Source organism: Ruditapes philippinarum, unplaced genomic scaffold (assembly GCF_026571515.1).
Source record: "Ruditapes philippinarum isolate M1 unplaced genomic scaffold, ASM2657151v2 ctg1123_1_1_1_1, whole genome shotgun sequence".
In the NCBI taxonomy this organism is placed as follows: Eukaryota; Metazoa; Mollusca; class Bivalvia; order Venerida; family Veneridae; genus Ruditapes; species Ruditapes philippinarum.
Genome location: NW_026854207.1, coordinates 259,095 through 281,695, shown reverse-complemented (window position 1 = coordinate 281,695; position 22,601 = coordinate 259,095). Strand labels below are relative to the sequence as shown.

General features: G+C 33.1%; 1 protein-coding gene across 1 annotated transcript; it reads left to right on the top strand.

Annotated features, from left to right (window-relative positions):
- The first annotated feature begins 4,770 nt into the window (after positions 1 to 4,770).
- Positions 4,771 to 21,430, top strand: LOC132739441 (translation initiation factor IF-2, mitochondrial-like). The gene is made up of 12 exons (XM_060727161.1): positions 4,771 to 4,912; positions 8,914 to 9,073; positions 9,693 to 9,869; positions 11,852 to 11,901; positions 12,484 to 12,573; positions 12,997 to 13,200; positions 13,528 to 13,653; positions 15,288 to 15,564; positions 16,981 to 17,118; positions 18,367 to 18,510; positions 19,777 to 19,929; positions 21,037 to 21,430. Exons 2-12 carry the CDS (start codon positions 8,965 to 8,967, stop codon positions 21,240 to 21,242), a joined length of 1,674 nt encoding a protein of 557 aa, XP_060583144.1. The 5' UTR covers positions 4,771 to 4,912; positions 8,914 to 8,964; the 3' UTR covers positions 21,243 to 21,430.
- Positions 21,431 to 22,601: the final 1,171 nt, after the last annotated feature.

Here is a 22,601-nt window from a genome sequence, read left to right as displayed (position 1 = left end):
AGAGAGAAACTTTAACAAGCCCATAACGTCTGATATATTGGTCTAAGTAACTATAACATTTGCCAGGTTCAGTTGGGCTGCAAATTTCCCATAAAAAAATCTAAGGTAGTTGTATGACAGTGACAAAAGAAACACATTCCAATGATCTGCTTCAGCTTACAAGGTTACTGCCAAAGATTTGACTTGAAGTCTATCTGTATCTGAAATTATAAGAAATGAAACATATCTGAAAGTAAGAAGAATGAAGAAAAGAATATTGAAGAATTGTAAAAAAAAAAGATATTTCAGGGAAAAAAGTCACATGCATGTACTATTCTATATGAGTGTACAGTAATCAGTATAAATTACCAGAATGTTTTCCATTAATATTTTTTAAAATAGCAAATTTAATGCTAAATTTAGACTGGAAATTTCAAAAGTCATACTTTTTCACAAGTTTTAGCCAATTGTGATTTTCTTGAGCAATTTTAATTAATTTGGAGCCAATTTGCTTGCTGAAATGTTGAAATCTGTAGCAATTTTCAGTAAGTTCATTTATTTACATGAACATATTAAGATAAACTTTCTTCAACTTCTCGTCAATAATAATCTTTGGAAGCCTTAAAATTTTCTTTGAGTCATTTCAGATGATTAATCTTGAGACTATTTTTACAGATTAATGTAAATTAAAAAAACAGACATGATTATTTGGATGATTTTATTATTTTTTTTTACAGGCTAAAAATTGTGAAGATGAATTGTTTTATTATTTTTTTACAGGCTATAAATTGTGAAGATGAATTGTTTTCTCACAAAAAGACTGCTCTCTTCTTACCACTACTCCAGAGATCCTATTATAGGCTACTTATCTTTACTTCGAACACTTCATCATCTGTCTGCTGGCCACAACTGTAGACCAAATGAGGTTACCCAATGTAGACAAGATAAACATCACCCTCAGACAAACAGTCTTTCACCGTGTATTCAAGCTAGATGTAGTGCTCAGAAAAATACATTTACTTCATGTGAACAACCTAGAAGATATCTTCATGTGAGTTACTTTATTATTTTAGTTTTCTTTCCTAGGACATTGTATGAACTATGAAATCATATGCTTTGAAAGAAACATATGTATTGTTAATATTGAAAAATATTTTATACAAATATATGAACTTATTTTGTACTCTCTCTTAAAAACGGTTTTAAGGTTAATTGTTTTCTTTTTTTTTCTTCTTTTTTTTGGAAGCTAGCCAAGCAATGAGTAATTTACATCAGTATATCTTTAACTTCTTGAAGGATATAAATGTTACATGGTAAAATGTATAATGTTTGTTAGACAGTGTCAAGAACACATTTTTGGCACCATGCTTGAATGTTAAGGTCACAGTAAAAGGTTAAGATTTGATCATATTTGTGCCCTCTTCTCAAACTTTTGAACCACTTTAAGGATATTTATGAAACTTAGCTCAAATGCTTTTCTTGTGGAGGCAACTTGTGAAATCTTCTGACCCTGGTTGTTTTTTGATACGAGTTTGGTCTGGCGTTCTAATTGTCTTTAGCAATTTCTTGTCCACTCTCAAACTTCTGTATACCAGGAAGTTTATTTATGATACTTGAGTGAAATGTTTATCTATTGAGATGATGTGCATTTCAGGTGGTAAGCTTTAAAGCTACATGTACTATCCCACACATTGTATAATTTGGGTGTTTTTGATATAAAATGTCATCAAAAGATAAACTTTCTGAGTTTCAGAACAGGCTTGTTCATTTATATGGAACTAGATGATTTATACCGGGTACATGTCATGTTTGACAAAAAAAACCATCTAAGTAAAGTTTTTGCAATGTTGATCATGCTGTAATTTTAACCGTTGCAATGTTTTATTTCGTAAATATTGACTAAAATTATTAACATGCCTGTTAACTTGTTGCAAGTAGATCCATTGGTTTCTGGTAATTTTTTATCCTGCACAACATATCATAGAAAATTAAGTCTATAAAAAGAAACAAACAAAGAGGTAGATATCTTGGTAATCCGGTTTAAAACTGACATTTAGTTCTACCTACATCAAGGTGTTTTATCTGCTACATGTAAATGGTTGTGATATAATAGTGATTGTTTATATCTGTGTCAAGTAAAACATAACAACTATTATGTTACAGTTATCTCGAGTAAACTGCAAATTTTACATCTATGCAACTGTAAACAAATCTGTTGATGTTTTTTAGACCCCTTTGGTGTGGGAGAGCAGCACTACAGATGCTATTTTTCCTATACAAGACATATAGGAAAAATTAAAACTGTTCAATAGAATTTCTTTAAACTTGGCATGTTATTGGAATATGATAACAGAAACATTTTAAACATAAACAAATTTGGGATCACCGTTCTCATTTTCAACCATATGTCTATATAAAACTCCCGAAAACGTCCTTAAGGTGGATTTTACGCATAAAAGTTAACATATTTTAGCCAGCAGTTTTGTTTCCAACCTTTATATCTTAGACTGCTTGAGACTATTTAACTTTTCATGATGCTTGATGAAGAAGTTTATTTGAAGAACCAACATTACTTACCGTATTGTTTCCATTTATCGCCCCCAGGGCGTTGCAAAAACGGAAACGGGGGGTGTTAATTAGAAGCACATTTGCATAAAATGAAAATTAATTTTATGTTTAAAAATATCTAAAAATCTCCCAACTATTTTCGTCCTATAAACCCCTTGTTCACGTACGATAAATAAGCAGCACAAAATTATTGTAGACAATACGGTAGTCTGCTGACCGAGATAAACTTTGTCAAGTATTGATTTTTCCTGCTCTGGCGGGGAAATTATGATGTAACAGCATCAGTTTATCTGTGTGTAAAAAACTTGATTTAATGATTTAATCAATACACAATTTCTAAGAAAACATACACAATTTTTTTTTTCATTTTTCACCCAGGGGGCGCTAATTAGAAGGGGGGCTATAAATAGAAACAATACGGTACACCAAAGTTACAAATTTATTGATGTAATTATGTTTTTGTTTTTTTTTAAATCATAAGTATACCTCCTCCCAAATGAATTTTTTTTCTTCTTGTTTCTTCAATATTTGGATTTGAACATATATTGCACACCTTTCTGGTGCCATTGTTTTACATTACTTGATTAAATAGCATGTTTTTGAGGAGAGAAAGTACAATACACATTTTCTAGGATTGATTTGAATGCAATTATTTGTTATACATGATAACTTGTATACTTGTTGTCTAGTAAATCAATTAATGTATTTTAGGTGAGCAGAGTGAAATTTCGGAGCAATACAAAACATTATGAAAATAAGCGGAAACTGAAGCACTTGAAGAAATGGTCATATGTTAAATCAGGCATGACTGTAGATGAGGTGGCCGATAAGTTACACGTTCCTGTTGGTAAGTTGGTTTTAATACCATGTATGTTATATACCCATGCCAAAAACAGCTGACTCACATTTGTTATAAATGATAAAAAAAATTAAACCTTGGCTAGAATTAAATGTTTTTTGCATAAGAAAGTTCAACTTACAAAAATCTTCTACTTATTCTAATTTTGATAAGCAGGGTACTCAGTCAGTTATAGTCTGAAGACCTCTATCAAGGTAGAATTGTTAAAAACAAACAAACAAAAAAACTGTAAAAAAGCTGCTTCTGCAGACAAAAATAAAAAAAAGAGAAAGAAATATGTGTTTTTTTATGCAGATAAATATATTTAAGTTTTATTTTATTTGATATTTGACCTGAAAAGAAGAGAGAAAATATGATTTCACATTAATAGTTTTAGATAGCCCTCTGCCAACATCGTTCAGATTATTGGCGGTCATTTTCAAAGCTGCTGCCGCAGTGAATTTTGTGATAAGTACATGGCTGTTGTAAATATAAAAGGAGGGGTTTAAAGGAACATGTTTTCACTTCTATGATTTATAAAAAAAATAACGAAACAAATTTACAGGATGGCTATTGGTTGGGATGGGTGAGAGGGTATAGATGGCCAAAATCTACGTAGTGCTGTAAATTTCCCTCTCTTTATAATAATTCTTTACTATATTAAAAGGTTTTCAAATTTTTATGAGCCCCGTAGACAAAAACCCAAATAAGGGTTTCGACAGCATGGGTCCAACCATGCCTGTTCGCTTACCAACCCTATTACAAGTAGACTGCGCGGATATGCAGGCTAGGTTGGATCCATGCTGGTCGCAAACCCACTATGTTTGTTTTGTCGTGACGCGGCTCATTATTTATCTTATATTGTAGATGATGTACTGAGTAGTTTGTTGGCAATAACTGAGCAGGAATACCATGCAGAAGATGGTAAATATTTAATATATATCATTGATGATTCTATTGCTAGTTGTTTACTCCCTTGTCATCTTCTGACTTCTAATATGTTATCTTTTTACAATGTAATTTTATCCATTTTTCTTGAAATAAAAAAAATAAAGGGCAACTGTTGAACAACATACCAGACAGGACTGAGAGTACTCGCTTTCAGCTTTTTTGCCAAGTATATAATACTGAAAGTTTGTCGCGAGAAATTTAGTTCAATCATTGCCCAGTGACAAGAACAACTCTGTTGAACAACTAATGTCATAAGGAGTTTTTTTCTATGCTCCCCATACATGTCTTTGTGTAGTGTTGAATTCCACTATGACTGTTCAACTTCGTGCAAATTAAGGAAAGTATGTGTTACTTGCCTATATATAACAATTTACATGTACTGTATATAGAAGAATTGTTTTTCACAATTGCAGAAGTTAACAGTGAAGACGTTTTAGAAAAAGTTGGTTTGATGTTAAACAGGAATGTCAAGATATCAAAGGAAAAAAAATCAAGTGTTGTAACCCCGGCAACCCCATTCAAACAAACTGAGGTCAAAGTTACAAAGGAACCAGTAGATAATGACATAAAGAGACAGTGAGTGCTTTATCAATATAATTTAGATATTTTCAAGCTCAAACAAGATAAATGCTGTTGGAAATTAAAAATGTGATGGCATGCTGCAATTTGTTTTGGAAGCTGTCTAAGAGGTCATCATTATATGTCAATAACCAAGACTTTGAATTGGATTTTTTATGAAATAGTATGCTTTCCGAAATTAGAAATTTCCTCTATGGCTCTTGTTTTGTTATTAAACACAGAGAGCAGTCAGTTAACTATACAGTCACAAAAGACATCCTTTGATTGATAAATTTATAGCTTTCTCCTCAAACTGATTAGTTGGTATTAGTAATTTTACTGACAAGTCAATTAAATGTTGGTAAACTGACCAAAATATCAGGGGAAAAAAGTGAAATTATAAAATTTCAAATAGGTGGTTTGAAGATGTAAATCTCATCTTTTTAAAATCAGATGAGCTTATTCATGTGTGTTGAATAGCACATTTAAAGTAACACGCCTATAGATTTCAGATAATTTTTATGAAAACATGACCAAAAAATAAATTATCAAATGTTCAAGTTGTAATTATACCCCCGCACAATAAAGTTGTAAGGGGGGTATACTGGAATCAGATTGTCCGGCCGTCCGGCCGTATGTCCGGCCGTCGGTTTTTTCTTGTCCGCCCAATAACTTAAGATTCCTTTGACCCTTAGTCCTCATATTTGGCATGGAGGTTAGTCATGATTAGTAGATGACCCCTATTGATTTTGAGGTCACTAGGTCAAAGGTCAAGGTCACAGGGGCCTTGACTTCAAAAAGCTTGTCCGCCCATTAACTTAAGATTCCTTTGACCCTTAGTCTTCATATTTGGCATGGAGGTTAGTCATGATTAGTAGATGACCCCTATTGATTTTGAGGTCACTAGGTCAAAGGTCAAGGTCACAGGGGCCTGACTTCAAAAAGCTTGTCCGCCCATTAACTAAAGATTCCTTTGACCCTTAGTCTTCATATTTGGCATGGAGGTTAGTCATGATTAGTAGATGACCCCTATTGATTTTGAGGTCACTAGGTCAAAGGTCAAGGTCACAGGGGCCTTGACTTCAAAAAGCTTGTCCGCCCAATAACTTAAGATTCCTTTGACCCTTAGTCTTCATATTTGGCATGGAGGTTAGTCATGATAAGTAGATGACCCCTATTGATTTTGAGGTCACTAGGTCAAAGGTCAAGGTCACAGGGGCCTTGACTTCAAAAAGCTTGTCCGCCCAATAACTTAAGATTCCTTTGACCTACAGTCTTCATATTTGGCATGGAGGTAAGTCATGATTAGTAGATGACCCCTATTGATTTTGAGGTCACGAGGTCAAAGGGCAAGGTCACAGGGGCCTTGACTTCAAAAAGCTTGTCTGCCCAATAACTTAAGATTCCTTTGACCCTTAGTCTTCATATTTGGCATGAAGGCAAGTCATGATTAGAAGATGACCCCTATTGATTTTTAGGTCACTAGGTGAGAGGTCAAGGTCACAGGGGCCTTGACTTCAAAAAGCTTGTCCGCCCAATAACTTAAGATTCCTTTGACCCACAGTCTTCATATTTGGCATTGAGGTTAGTCATCATTAGTAGATGACCCCTATTCATTTTGAGGTCACTAGGTCAAAGGTCAAGGTCACAGGGGCCTTGACTTCAAAAAGCTTGTCCGCCCAATAACTTAAGAATTCTGTGACCTACAGTCGTCATATTTGGCATGGAGGTTAGTCAGACCCCTATTGATTTTGAGGTCACCAGGTCAAAGGTCAAGGTCACAGGGACTTTGACTTCAAAAACTTTGTCTGCCCAATACTTTTAGATTCCTTTGACCCACAGTCTTCATATTTGGCATGGATGTTGATCATGATTAGTAGATGACCCCTTTTGATTTTGAGGTCACTGGATCAAAGGTCAAGGTCATAGGGACTTTGACTTAAAAAAGTTTGTCTACCCATTAACTTAAGATTCCTTTGACCCACCGTCTTCATATTTGGTATGGATGTTGATCATGACTATAAGGTGACCCCTATTGATTTTGAGGTCACTGGGTCAAAGGTCAAGGTCACAGGGACCTTGACAAAAAAAAAAGCTTTTCTCAATTGCTAAAGAATGTCCTGTCCGCAATGTATTGATTTTGACATTTTCACATTTGAAGCATGTAGAATACATAACTTAGCAATGCACTGTCTTAGTAACCTCAGATTTGGCAGGGAGGTTGTTCTTGACCTCTAAATGGCCACTGTTGATTCTGACAAAGTGGTATGCGGGGGTATTCAAGCCATTATAGTGGCAGTTCTAGTTTAATTTAGCCTTAGACAGTATGTGTTAACAGAAGTTATTTATAACTTATTAAATATACAGAAATTTTGCCTATGTAATTAGTAATGGGGTAGAATTTTGGGAATGAAATAATAAACTGTGTCATGTTTAAACACATTAAAGATTAACATTGTAAACATTAATTTTATTATAAATGATTGATTCATAATTCATTTGAGCCGCGTCATGACAAAACCAACATAGTGCGTTTGGATCAAGACCAGCCTGTGCATCTGCGCAGTCTGATCAGGATCCATGCTGTTTGCTTACAAACCCTATAGCAAATAGAGAAACTGATAGCAAACAGCATGGATCCTGATCAGACTGCGCGGATGCGCAGGCTGGTCTGGATCCATGCTGGTCGCAAACCCATTATGATGGTTTTTTCATGACGCGGCTCATTTATAGATGACTAATTTTATTAACCAGGTTTTCAATGAAAACCGGGTTATTGAAATGCCGAAGTCAGTGGGCGAGCGGGCGTCAACTTTTGTTCTCCGCTCAATAACTTGACTTTGCTTTGGCCTATTGACACCAAACTTGGTGTGTAGGTAGCTTATATCAAAAGGCAGCTTGGGATTGCTACCCAGGTGTCTCTGATGAAGGTCAAGGTCACTGTTACTAAAAATAGAAATTCAGTTTCCGCTCAATAACTTGAGTTTGCTTTGGCCTATTTACACCAAACTTGGTGTATAGATAGTTTATATCAAGAGGCAGCTTGGGATTGCTACCCAGGTGTCTGTGATCAAGGTCAAGGTCACTGTTACTAAAAATAGAAATTCAGTTTCCGCTCAATAACTTGAGTTTGCTTTGGCCTATTGATACCAAACTTGGTGTATAAATAGCTTATATCAAGCGGCAGCTTGGGATTGCTACCCAGGTGTCTGTGATCAAGGTCAAGGTCACTGTTACTAAAAATAGAAATTCAGTTTCCGCTCAATAACTTGAGTTTGCTTTGGTCTATTGACACCAAACTTGGTGTATAGATAGTTTATATCAAGAGGCAGCTTGGGATTGCTACCCAGGTGTCTGTGATCAAGGTCAAGGTCACTTTTACTAAAAATAGAAATTCAGTTTCCGCTCAATAACTTGAGTTTGCTTTGGCTTATTGACACCAAATTTGGTGTATATATAGCTTATATCAAGAGGAAGCTTGAGATTGCTACCCAGGTGTCTGTGATCAAGGTCAATGTCACTGTTCTAAAAATAGAAATTCAGTTTCAGCTCAATAACTTAAGTTTGGTTTGGCTTATGACACCAAACTTGGTGTATGGGTAGGTTATATCAAGAGGCAGCTTGGGATTGCTACCAAGGTATCAGTGGTCAAGGTCAATGTCACTGATACTAAAAATAGAAATTCTGTTTCTGCTCAATAACTTGAGTTTGCTTTGGCCTATTGACACCAAACTTGGTGTATATATAGCTTATATCAAGAGGCAGCTTGAGATTGCTAAGGTCAAGGTCATTTGCTAACAATAGAATTTTCAGCTTCTACTCAATAACTTCAGTGCACATTGACCTATTGATTGCTGTCACATTAAAACTTGGTCGTTGAAAACCTGGTTTTCATCGCATTGCGCGCTTCTTGTAACTTTGTAAATGCTTATATCTTATTTCAAATGCTAGTGGTTATCAACTGTTTTAAGTGCTAATTTTATTATAATGTAAGTTATTGTACCACAAACATGTTTCAGAGGTCCACCTGATCCTAAGTCACTAGTCACCCGTCCACCAGTATCACTATAATGGGACATGTAGATCATGGCAAAACAACATTATTAGATGCGTTACGAGAGGCGAGTGTTGTTGATCAGGAATTTGGAGGCATCACTCAACATATAGGAGCATTTAATGGTAAAAAAATATATGTCTGTAAAATTTATACAGATGTCGTAAATTTTATACAGATGTCCCTATTACATGAATGATAGTTTGTTGGTTTTAAGGTGGAGCTGCGAGGGTTTGCAAGGGGTTGGGGTGTGAGTTGTTTAAGTCACACAGCCTCTGTAAAGGTTATATTGCAACTTCCATTTTTTCTATCGGAGCATTCAGTAAGCTAGCTGAATAGCTTACTTATATGAATATATGAAATAATCCAAAGCCCCTGTATTTTAACTCAAGTGATTTTCATTTAATTTAATTGATGGATTTTTTATTCAAGAAAAATGGTTATAATCAGATTTGACACATAATAATTTGATTTATGGCTAACAGTGCTTGTATAATTTTGAAAGAAGATTCTCATTACAGCAGGTTCCAGCCACTCAAAATTTCATACTGAAGCACTTCACAGTATTATAAGATTTTAGAAATTCCTTGATAGAGATTGTCAGTTGCTTGTTTAGGAAATAGAGTACAGGAATGCTAGCTCAGTGAAGTACGCACCCACTAATATATAACTTGATACCTATATATAATGTAATGCACTGTTGGTTAACACAAACTAAGGTAAATAAAATGTTTTGTATTATAGTGAAGTTACCCAGTGGTCATTCTATCACCTTTCTGGACACGCCAGGCCATGCAGCATTTACAGCAATGCGAGCACGAGGAGCTTCTGTCACTGATATTGTTGTTCTAGTTATAGCTGCGGAGGATGGGATTATGCCTCAGACAGTAGAATCTATACAACATGCACGTGGTGAAAATGGTAGGTGTATCTATTAGTGTTATACTTTATGCCAGGCCCACTGCTCACTTTAACAAATTTTTACATAGACGTAAAAAGGCAAATACAGACAGCTTTGGTACGTTTATTTTGGAGGAATTCATTTTCAAGTACTCTTTTTCAAAATTTAAAATAATTTTGTAAACTACAGGCAGCAGATATATACAAATTTAGCTTTATTTACTTTTACATCTATCTTCGCAGTTTGTTTAAAAAGATTTATGCCAAATTAGTTAAAGACTCATCTGCACAAAGCATGCACCGTTCCCCAATCATTTGACATGATCATGTGATCATCAAAGCACTTGTAAATTATCTGTAATTTGTACATCAAAACACTGTTCAGATTTCATGAAAACAACTTTTTATGAACAGATTTTTTTTATACGTAATTTTTTAGCTCACCTGAGCTTGCTCAGGGTGAGCTATTAGGATCGGTGAATGTCCGTCGTACGTCCACAATTGCTTGTGAACACACTAGTGGTCACACTTATGACTCAATCATCATCAAACTTTGTCAGGATGCTTGTTTAGTCAATTGCTCGGATGAGTTCGAAACTGGGTCATTTTGGATGGAAAACTAGGTCAAAGGAGCTAAAAATAGAAAAACCTTGTGAACACTCTAGTGGTCACATTTTTTACCCAATCATCATCAACCTTTGTCAGAATGCTTGTTTAGATTATTGCTTGAATGAGTACGAACATGGGTCATCTCCGATGAAAATCTAGGTCACAGGAGCTATAAATAGAAAAACCTTGTGAACACTCTAGTGGTCACATTTTTGAACCAATCATCATCAAACTTGGTCAGAATGCTTGTCTAGTCAATTGCTTGGATGAGTTCGAACATGGGTCATCTCTGATGAAAAACTAGGTCACAGGAGCTAAAAGTTGAAAAACCTTGTGAACACTCTAGTGGTCACATTTTTGACCCAATCATCATCAAACTTTGTCAGGATGCTTGTTTAGATAATTGCGCAGATGAGTTCGAATATGGGTCATCTCTGATGAAAAACTAGGTCACAGGAGCTATAAATAGAAAAACCTTGTGAACACTCTAGTGGTCACATTTTTTACCCAATCATCATCAAACTTAGTGTGGATGCTTGTCTAGTCAATTGCTCAGATGAGTTTGAATATGGGTCATCTCTGATGAAAAACTAGGTCACAGGAGCTAAAAATAGAAAAACCTTTTGAACACTCTAGTGGTCACATTTTTTACCTAATCATGATCAAACTTTGTCAGGATGCTTGTTTAGATAATTGCTTTGATGAGTTTGCACATGGTTTATCTCCGATGAAAAACTAGGTCACAGGAGCTAAAAATAGAAAAACCTTGCGAACAGTCTAGTGGTCACATTTTTGACCCAATCATCATCAAACTTTGTCAGAATGCTTGTCTAGTCGATGCTTGGATAAGTTTGAACATGATTTATCTCGGATGGAAAACTAGGTCACAGGAGCTAAAAATAGAAAAACCTTGTGAACACTCTAGTGTCACATTTTTGACTCAATTATCATCAAACTTGGTCAGGATGCTTGTCTAGGTAATTGCTCGAATGTCAAGCTCGAATATGGGTCACCTGGGGTCAAAAACTAGGTCACACTGCTCAAATATGGATAATCCTTGTTAACACTAGTGGTCACATTTTTGACACACCTGTCATGAAACTTTGTCAGAACGCTTGTCTAGGTAATTGTTCGGATGAGTTTGACGGGTCAGGTGAGCGATCTAGGGCCATCTTGGCCCTCTTGTTTATTATATTTTTTTGAAAAAATATTTGTAAAAGTGTAAATAAAACAAATTTTGAGATACATGTACTTCAAACATACTTAACTTCTTACTTAAGTCTAAACTTTGTTCATTTATATACAAAGAATCTTCCTCTATTTTTAAAGTAGGAAAAAAGTTTCTATTTTTTAATCAACACTTTTGTGTATTTCATTATTGCATTTTATTTCAGTGCCATTAGTTGTTGCCATCAATAAAATAGATAAATTTGAGGCAGATGTTGTAAGTATTACTATAGAAATATAACAGTATAAAATATGAATAATTATACATAAATACATAGGGTGTCTGATCAATATCTGAAAGAGTTTCAATTTTCTTATTTATTCATGCAGAGGTCCAAGGTTAGATAAGGAAATGAAAACAAAAGTATTGATCATTTAGTCAACCTAAATTGTGGAATATTAATGTAAATGTTAACTATTTTGAGACCTTTATGACCATCTGTATTCACGTATTTTGTGATAAATTGAGACTCTTTTTCTTGATTATCTATGCTGTTTGTATGTTGTAAAATTGCTTTGTATGAAAAAATAGGAAAATTCTTTTATTCCTCATTGTTCATGATTATCATTCAGAGTTTTGCCATTAGTGCTCAAACTTTGATAAAAAAAGTATTTTTAAAATAGTTAAATATTTGTACGCCAAGATAATCTATGTATACCATTCAAATTTGCTTTGAGTATTTACCTTTTATTTCTGAATGGCAAGAGTAAGGGAAGTATTGTACAAGTATCATTAATTATCAGAGCTGTAACCCACTAAGCATCTAAACAAGTTCAATATTGAAAAATGTATTTTCAGGAAAAGACAAAAAATATGCTGGCAGCATATGATGTTGTTCTAGAAGAGTATGGTGGAGAAGTACAGGCAGTTCCTATCTCAGCCCTCAAGGTAACAAATTAATCTGTGAGTTTGTAAGAAGTACAGACAGTATGATTCAGTCAAACCTACTCTTTCTACCATGTTAATTATATGACCCCCAGTTATTATGTCTTGAATAAGGTGTTTAACCCCTTATACTAAAACTATAAAAAATACTAATACTAATAGACTTTCCTAATTGACTGTAAACTCTGATTTCCTGTGTATTGTTGTTTATACCTTGCATGTTTCTGTAATTCAGATATTTCTGTAACAGTTTTCAAAATATAAAATTACCTTTTAATAACAATACTAAGTACAATAAAATAACAGTAAAAATAGCAAAATTCAATAGATTTGCTTGATTCATTTGTGTTGTGTAATATTCAACATTATTTTGCTCTATGTACAATGTGGTGGCATTGTTATTAGATATTCAGTATTGTGTTTCAGAGAATCAATTTAGATCAACTTGAGGAATGTATAACAACACTGGCTGAGTTTTTAGAGTTGAAAGGGGATCCTGGTGGGCTTGTTGAAGGACATATTATTGAAACAAGAACAGACACTGGTCGTGGTAAAATGGCTACAATATTGGTACAGAGAGGTTCTCTTAAAAAGGGCGATTATCTTATAGCTGGATTGACATGGACTAAGGTTAGGATGGAAAAATATTGTGAAAACGTCCAGTAAATAATTATTCAACATATAATGAAATTACTTCTTCCGTTGGTCAGTCTGTCTTTGAACATTGAATTTAGACTACTGATAGCCCAAACTTACCAGATCTCAGGTGTTTGGTTTCTATGGTAATTGGACTGTAATATCATACAGAATTGCTAATATTTTCAAAATTTAAATTAAAAAAAAGTAAAAAAAAAATAAGAAAGGTTCTTAATGCATTTCTTTTTTTTCTTAACTTTGTATGTGTTGTATTTCTATGTTTAGTTATCAATATCAGCTTTAGTTTATGTAATAATTTAGGTACGCAATATGTATGACAGTAATGGTCAAATTGTTGAAAAGGCTACACCGTCTACTCCTGTAGAGATTGGTGGTTGGAAACAGTTGCCTCAAATAGGGGATGAGGTTTTGCAGGCACAAACTGAGGTAAGTATATAACATATGCTCAATGAAAACTTATAGGACAGCTTATTCTTGCATAGCAGACTGGCGTTTTCGTGCGTTTTACCCATGCCAGAAATTTCATCTGGCATGGGGGGTGCCAGATGAGTTGCGTGCCATGTCAGTTTAGCGCATTTTATGAATGAACTGCGTTAAAATGAAGTCAGTTTAGAAGGAAACTATGTGCTTAGGATGACGTCATTTCGTCGTTGTTATTAAAGTTGTAAATTCATAGGCTATTGTAAGAAAATAGTTATGGATGAAATGAAATTGATTTCAATGAACAAATATCTTATTGAGGTAAACCATTTTAAATATGAAATAAATATGGCAAATTACGTAAGAAAAAATATCTGACATATGTTTGCGGTTCGGATTAGAATGTCCGTCCCTCAGGAACCTGCTCATGGGCGGTAACATGGCAAGCCTCATTACCACCCAATGGGTGGGGTCCCCTTGGGATGGATATTCCGATCTGAACCGCAACATATGACAGATATTATTAATGTTGGTATATTTGACACTTGCTCTTTATACCTTTAACCAGTTGAACTTGTTCGAAAGGACTTTCCCAGCATATTCAATTTTTGTTATGATTGTTTGTTAAATTTACAGTGAAAATTCCCTATATTTTACTGTTTAATCTTGAAAATCTTTACATTATTCCTTATTTTGTCTTGAAATTAGAATTCCTATGTTCTCTATATTTTTTTGTCTTCAACCCTGTTGTCAAGCTCTATCTGGCTGGTGGCATATGTCATATTTAGTGAGACACCCTCTCACATTTAGTGGGACACCTTATTTAATATGTTGTATTTAGTGACACACCTTGTCTGCGAGTGTAGGACAAAAGCCCTCTTGGACAAAAAATAACAGGGCGAACAAAAGCCCTCCCACAACACGTACATATTATGTACGTTGAATAGTTTGTATTTTCTTTTCAATGCACTAAACATATTAAAATTATAATCATGAATATTTTTGTTTTCCATTGGCATAACATGTTTGTATAAGCTTGAGCACATTTCTGACAGGCATGTGAATAATAAGTGCTAAAATCTGTAAGTACATATTTATTCACGTAAATTCCCATGTGAAGTTAAGATTAGTAGAGTATTAAATGATGAATAGAAGTTTAAAATAACTGAAATTAAAAGTGCAAGACATTTGTTATGTGCCTTGTAATGAGTTAATTACTTTTAAAAGTGACTGTTTTAAAAGGCATTCTTGTAAAAAGTTACCTCGTTAAACATTTCAGAAAGAATATTCTTAATGAAAGGTAGTTCTAGCTCATACAAATACTTAAGCCAATTGAAAACAACAAGAAATATATATGTTACAATTTTAATATGTTGAATGTATTGAGAAAAAAACAGGTATTTATCACACGGGCTTTTGTCCGTTTCCCCTTGTCTGCAGATAATAAATATTTGTTTAATGAATTCTTGAATTTTTAAAGTAATTTAAGGTTAGAAATATTTCTCGTGACACATACTGGTACTGATTTTTTTCAGAAAAAAAAATCAGTATTACCTGTTTAGGTTACTTTTGTTTTTTTAAGAGAATGCTTGAATGTAAATGGAAATAATATACTAGTATTAGATTGTTCTACTTTATAGAAACAACTTAAAAAGGCTCTGGCCTACAGACAGGAAAAACTTGATGCTGAAAAAGGAGAACAAGACATGCAAATTATAAATGAAAGAAGGACTGAAGACAGAAAACAATATCTTAAGATAAAAAAAGAAAGAGCTCAGTATATGAGAGAACGTGGATTAAGAAGTGTAAAAAGAATGAATCTTGTAAGATTTGAGCGTATAATGAATTTTAATAAATCCCCACAAGAAAGGAAGGAAATAGTGGAAGAAAAGCCAACATTCTACTTGATTATAAAAGGTACATAGTTTCACTTTTAGACAGTTGTAGTAAATTAAAATAGGCTGAAAAGATAAACTATTTATTCAAAGTAAATCTATATTTTATATTTTTCCATTTCAGTATACCAAATTTTAATGGAAATTGCAAATTTGTTTTGCACATGAGTTTTAAGATTTGCTATCCTGTTTAGGCTTGACTATACAATGTACAATGTCCTATTCACCCCAATGTCAGTGTCGAGATTTCAGGTTAAAGGTTTTGTGCTATAAAATATTTTTTTAATTATACATTGTCTGTCATTCTTTATATTTCTTAAAGTATCAACTACAAATACATGTTCCTTATCATCAACCATATCATAGGTCCTTAACTTTAGAAGCATTATTTTCAGAAATATCTCTCTTTGAACTTCCTTAAAAATGTTATTTTTTACTCTACATTTCATAAAAGATCTACTTTAAACTTCAAATATATGTTCATTATAATCAAATCAAACACATGGTTTTTAACTCAAGCGCTAACATTTTCATAATTATCTCCCCATGAAGTTAGGTTAGCCAAAATCATCTTTCCTGTTTCGGTGCCATATGACCTATACTGTGCTTGTACACCATAAAACCAAACAAACCAAATGAAGACTCCATGGTAAAGCAGGCCTGTTTGGCTCTGTAATGGTGGCATATACTTGCCAGCATTTCCTCTGATGGTCAATTCCCTGTTTTATATTTTGCTTCTGTAACTTTTTTAGCTTAGCTCACCTTAGAACAAAATGCTCGAGGTGAGATTTGTGATCACAATTTGTTCATCGTTATCAGTGCGCCCATTGTCAACTTTTTTTCAAACAACTCCTTTACTCCTCTGAAACCGCCAAGTCAAATTTGATAAAAAAAATTTCATGGGATGTTCCTTACATGAATCCCTACAAAACTTGTTCAAATGGTTCTGCTCCATCGAACATTTGGGTCAGAAGGGCTAATAATAGATTTTATAAATGAAATCTTCTTCTCTAAAAGTGCAAGGCCAAGAGCTTTTATATTTTGGGTGTAGCATTATGTAATAAAACTTTTCAAATTATAGTCCTGGGGTTAAAATTGGACCTGACCAATATTTATAATGAACAGTTTTCCTAAAATGGAAGCTTGACGACACCATTTAGGAATGTCAGCAGGTTCATGTTAATTAATTAGAGCCGCGTCACAACAAAACCAACATAATGAGTTTGCGACCAGCATGGATCCAAACCAGCCTAAGCATTCGCGCAGTCTGATCAGGATCCATGCTGTTTGCTTACCAACTCTATTACAAGTAGAGAAACTGATAGCGAGCAGCATGGATCCTGATCAGACTGTGTGGATGCGCAGGCTGGTCTGGATCCATGCTGGTTGCAAACCCATTATGTTGGTTTTGTTATGACGCGGCTTAATTATGTTACAGGCGATGTCGCTGGATCTGTTGAAGCTATAACAGACACACTTGCAACATTTCAGTCCAATTTATGTGACATAGAAATTCTGCATAGTGGCGTTGGAGATGTCACACCGTATGATATTGAATTGGCAGAGTTATTTGATGGTATGTTTTCATAGTTTTATGTATTCAAACACTTATTAAGTAGTCACATAATGGAGAGTTCAACATATTTAGCTTTTTTGTTTTGCTATATATTAGCATTCTATGAACTGTACTGAAGTAACATGTTGTAGATGAATAGTGATGTTCTCTTCACACCAGATACTCAAAACACATTTCACTTTCAGAATAATAGTAACTATAATAGTGACAATAACTACTTGCCTGTTATACAGACAGACCAGTATGCAGATCTGTATATTTTACCATGTTATACACTGTTGCCCTGTTTAATGATATAGAATATATGTGTATTGAAATCCTTTAATTATCAGTTGATACATGTAGTTGTAAATGCAAATCAGGACAAGTTGATTACTCAATATTAAAGCAGTAATCCTTGATGACTCATTTCTTCAATTTTGTCTTTGCTTACTGAATATTTTAATTATTATATGTGAGAATACCTTTTCTTGCATATCAGACTGGCGTTTCCGTGAGTTTTACCCATGCCGGAAATTTCATCTGGCATAGGGGGTTCCAGATGAGTCGCGTGCTGTACAATGGCACGATTAGGATGACGTCATTTTACCGTTAAGAATGAAGTTGTAATTCATATGCTGTTGTAAGAAAGTAGTTACGGTTGTAATGATATAAATTTTCATTGAAAATAAAGATAAAGAATTTAAAGTATAATGGAATATGGCAGAATATGCAAGAAAGAATATCTGACATATGTTTGTGGTTCGGATCGGAATATCCGTCCCTCGGTCACCCGCCCATGGGCGGTAACTCGGAAAGCCTCGTTACCGCCCAATGGGCGGGTCACCTCGGGACGGATATTCCGATCCGAACCGCAAAATATGACAGATATTATTACTAAAACAACCTACTTTAAACCAGCTACTAAATAATGCTACGCTTTTAATAAAATACCCAGTAAATTAAAAAATCTATGCAGTACATTTAACATTTATTGTCCATTGTATCTGTTTTGCTATGTAAAAAAAAATAGCACATGTTCTTCTTTATTTTTTGTCCAACATTTCCTGTAACAAATAATTTGATCTGTTGGCAAAAAATAGGTCACTTGGAAAATCTGTGTTAGACAGAAAGTAAATCGTAGTGGGTCATGGTCAGATCTACATGTAAAATATACATAGATCTGATCTGTAGTCAGATTACTTTCTAAAAACTTTTATTAACTTTATTTCATTTAAATTGTTAACATCATTTGAAACTATATTTCAGGTTTAATCTATGCATTTAATGTGTCACCTATAACTCATGAGAGTGTAGCAATAAAGAATCATAATGTGATTTATCATCTATTTGATGACCTTATACAGACAATAAATGAGAAATTACCCTTTATAACAGAGGAAATTGTTAGAGGTAAGTTATCAGAGACATTATACATTATTAAAGGGAGACTCAGGCAATCTTTTTCATTTCTTCGTTCTGAATTTTCCTTTGTTATTCTGTAAACATCTTCAAAATGAATACACTAGGCAGTCACAACAAATCTTTTCTCATTATAAAGTATTCAATGATGGTTTTCTAACCTGACCCACGTGAGATTTCACAATAGTTGTCACAATGAACTTTGGAAAAATTAAAGAACATGTCAAATGAATGACTTAGACTTGTTTCAATCATACAATATCCACAATATCTGTTATTGTAACTTCAAGGGTTTGTTCATGTCACATGACTTGTTTTAAAACTACTTGATGATTCTGTTGGCTTCTATAAAAGTTTGTTCAACATATAGAGATATATTTATGCTTCAAACCCAAAATATATAGAATTTAATACAGAAATTCATGCTAGAATTTAAATAATGTCATTTTAGCGTGATTTGAGTTCCTAAGATCATTTTAATATTTTTGTTATTAATTTGCCAATTTATCCCTTTAACAATTATACTTAATTGAAGTAGTACATGTGTAATGTCTACCATCAAATATGAAAATTGTTGAAAACTATTATAAATAGGAAAACATGATAGATAACGACGTATATTGTAGACACAGCTAAATATAGATATCTGCTTTGATTATGTTGTGTATTTTTGGCCGTAGGTCTTTATTTAAAAAATAAAATGTTATTGTTGTTGTTGTAGATTTGATTTTATTCATGCCATAAGGCATATTTGTGCATGTAATAAATATACAAATATAGGGTTTTTTTTACATTATTCAAAACAATACTGAATTATATTAAAAGAAGAACACAGCTGTCAGATATATATAATGCACATAGATAAAGTATTTGAATAATTTTTAGAAAGAGAGTAACATGTAAAGCTTTTAAACAAGGAGAGGTTATATGTAATATGTTTGATAAAAATGAAGATTCAAGGGAAATATGTTATATGTAATGATTTAGAAGACAGTGGGTTATATATAAATCTTTTGAAAGAGAGCAATGGGTTATGGGTAAAGATTTAGATTAAAAGGTTATAAATATTTAAGACTGTAGACTGTAGATATGTAAATAATAGTAGTGTAGTTTAGAAAGTTTTCTCAATATCATTATAAAATAGATGCAAAGATTTATAAAACTTAAATTTTAAAAGAATGGAATAGGTTATTTTGTTGGTTGGGGGCTTTTGTTTGTTTTTTGTTATTTAACTGAAATGTAAATTTATGCTAACAGGTGAGGCTAAAATCTTGCAAGAATTTCTGTACAAAGAGAAAAAAAAAGATGGAAATAGACAAATACATGTAGCTGGATGCCGATGTTTATCAGGAAATCTATCTAGGAAATATTTGTTTAAATTACAGAGAGGGGACGAGGTAATATTTGATGGTAAGTAAAATTCTTTATCATTACCTTAACACATTTATAAAACTATTGCAGGAAAATTGTGCTGTAAAGCTTTTAAGAGAGACACTTGCAGCATTTTTAACATGTCTCTGAAATGATCATATAAAAAGAAACAATGACAAACAAGAACAGTCATCATATTCTATAATTTAGCTTGCAAAGGGTATGATATGTATTTCACTGAAAAATACTCTGAATGTGTGAGACATTTGCCTTAAATAGCAGGATTTAGCAAGGCCAGTCTTCACAGTTGTGTATTGTGGGTGATGTTAATACATACAATTGACTGTTCTATTTGATAATTTTATTATCAGAATCTTTTAAAAAGATTTAATGAAATTTCTGAAATCATAGCAAGGCAATTCCATTACACAAAAAGAAATATTATCTTGACTTTGGTTAAAACACAGTGTTGTGTTACTTTAATTACTTGATAAAATACTCCAAAAAAAAGAAGATTGTAATGAAAGTCACCATATAATCTGTAAGTGACTCAGTTAAGGTTTTTTGACATGAGGGGACTTAAATTAATTTTTTTTCAGAATTTGTTTAACATTTGTAGCTTTGAACCAATATAATTTCAGATCATTCACTTACTCCAGTTTTTCCAGAATAATCATTTAAAATGTGCAAAATGACCCAAAAAATGAGTGTTGCAATGCTTTTTACTCAAATTGAGCTTGGGCTGGCATAAAAAAGATTTTAATTTACTTTTGAGTATATTTCTTTACAATCTTTTGCATAATATTCCATTTAAAGTGTACCAGTTAATCCTATTCAAATTTATTTCTTTTCAAATATTTGGACCTCAAAGGAGATCCTTTAACAGTGCTGTGCAACTCCAAACTAAACAAATAAAAAAAAACATACTGTGTTATGATAACTTAGGAAGTAAAGTAAAAAATGTTTTTACTTTTGAATATTTTTTTGTTATAAGAAAATGCTAAGATAACAGATAAATGCAAAGATAATAGATAAAAACTGGCTCTCTGTAGGTTACAAACACATAAATAGAAACAATTGTCAGAAATTGTATTTATTGTAATTGATATAGATTTTTACAATTTAACATTTTAAAATATGTTGCAGGTAAACTTTCATCTTTAAAAATTATGAAGGACGAAGTGAGTTCAGTTGGGACAAATCAGGAATGTGGAATGACTTTTGGTTCAGAAACTGACGTTGAGTTCAAACCTGGCGATACAGTAATCTGCTATGAAGCTATTCAGAAACAACCAAAATTAGACTGGGAACCAGGCTATGTTGCTGACAGTAGCAAAGAATTTTCATATTAACAAAATTAGACTGGGAACCAGGCTATGTTGCTGACAGTAGCAAAGAATTTTCATATTAGCACTTGCTTGTTAATTTAAGGACAACAGTATAGAGCCAAGTCAGCATCTTTATGTATGTCGTCTAACATGACTTTAAACGGTTAGCTAGTTCATTCTTTTACTATTAAAATTCTTAATGGCAAATAAAAGAACAAAAGCGTTTTTTCCGGGTCACTAATATCAAACAGAGAGGGTATGTAGATAGGAATTTTTCTTCTTTTTTCAATTTAAAATATATTTGAAATGACAAAGTGGAAAGAGAAATAAAAAGTGTAGGGTCCAAAGTAATGAAAAAAGATACATTAGCATAGGGAGGACTTAAAAAAAACAACCTTAAACTTTCTATTGATCAATATTTGAAATACTTATGGAAAATGTAAACCAGTCCACTTTGATAACGGACATTTCCTCACTCACAGGAGGTCTTGCTTGCTACACAAAGGTATATTACTTAAAATTTTTGTACAGAAATATTTGTGAAAAAAAGAATGTTTTAATTCCAACTACTGTATACATTAATCTTATGTTAAAGTGATTAGTGATGCATTTATTAACATGTTGTTTCTGGTATTCCATATTTTTGGCATGGTTAATACATCACAACATGATTTAATTTGTATTTACAAGAACATTTTTGGATACGAAATTTGTCAACATGACTCTTGGAAAAGAGAAAAATAAGTTTGCGATAAATTTTTATTGGTTATTTTTTAATTGGGGGTGGGTGTGTGTGTGTGCGGGGGGGGGGGGGGGGGGGGGGGGGGGTGAATAGAGACTTTATTCAAGGTCTTATATTTATAGTACATTGTACAATGATTTTTCATTTTATGTTTTTATGAAATAAGTTATACATTGTATTTGTTTACAATTTAGAATTTATAATAACTTATGTGTTAAAAATGTGTTCAAAGTGTCAATTTGTATTTAATTAAGGGAAAATAAACAAATATTTGTCTAATTTGTAATTAATTTATCAAAAGTACAAACATTTAAATTAATTGCAATATAAGTATTATAAGTATATTATAAATGAGATATGTGTAAATTTAGAGTTCTTTCAGCATGTGCTATTATAATTTAAATGATTTTGATATTGGATTATAATGTTTATTATTATCTTAATCTTTGAGTACTGCTGTAATAACTGATCTAAGCTTTCAACATCACAATGGACAAATGTAATCACTGTATCTTGTCTTGCAAGCCTATTCTATTCAGTATGTATCTCGTCTTGCAATTACAAGCACCTGTTTTCTCCTATCACTGTACCTTTCATGGGAGCCTATATACATGTATATTTACCTGAACCTTTCTTGCAAA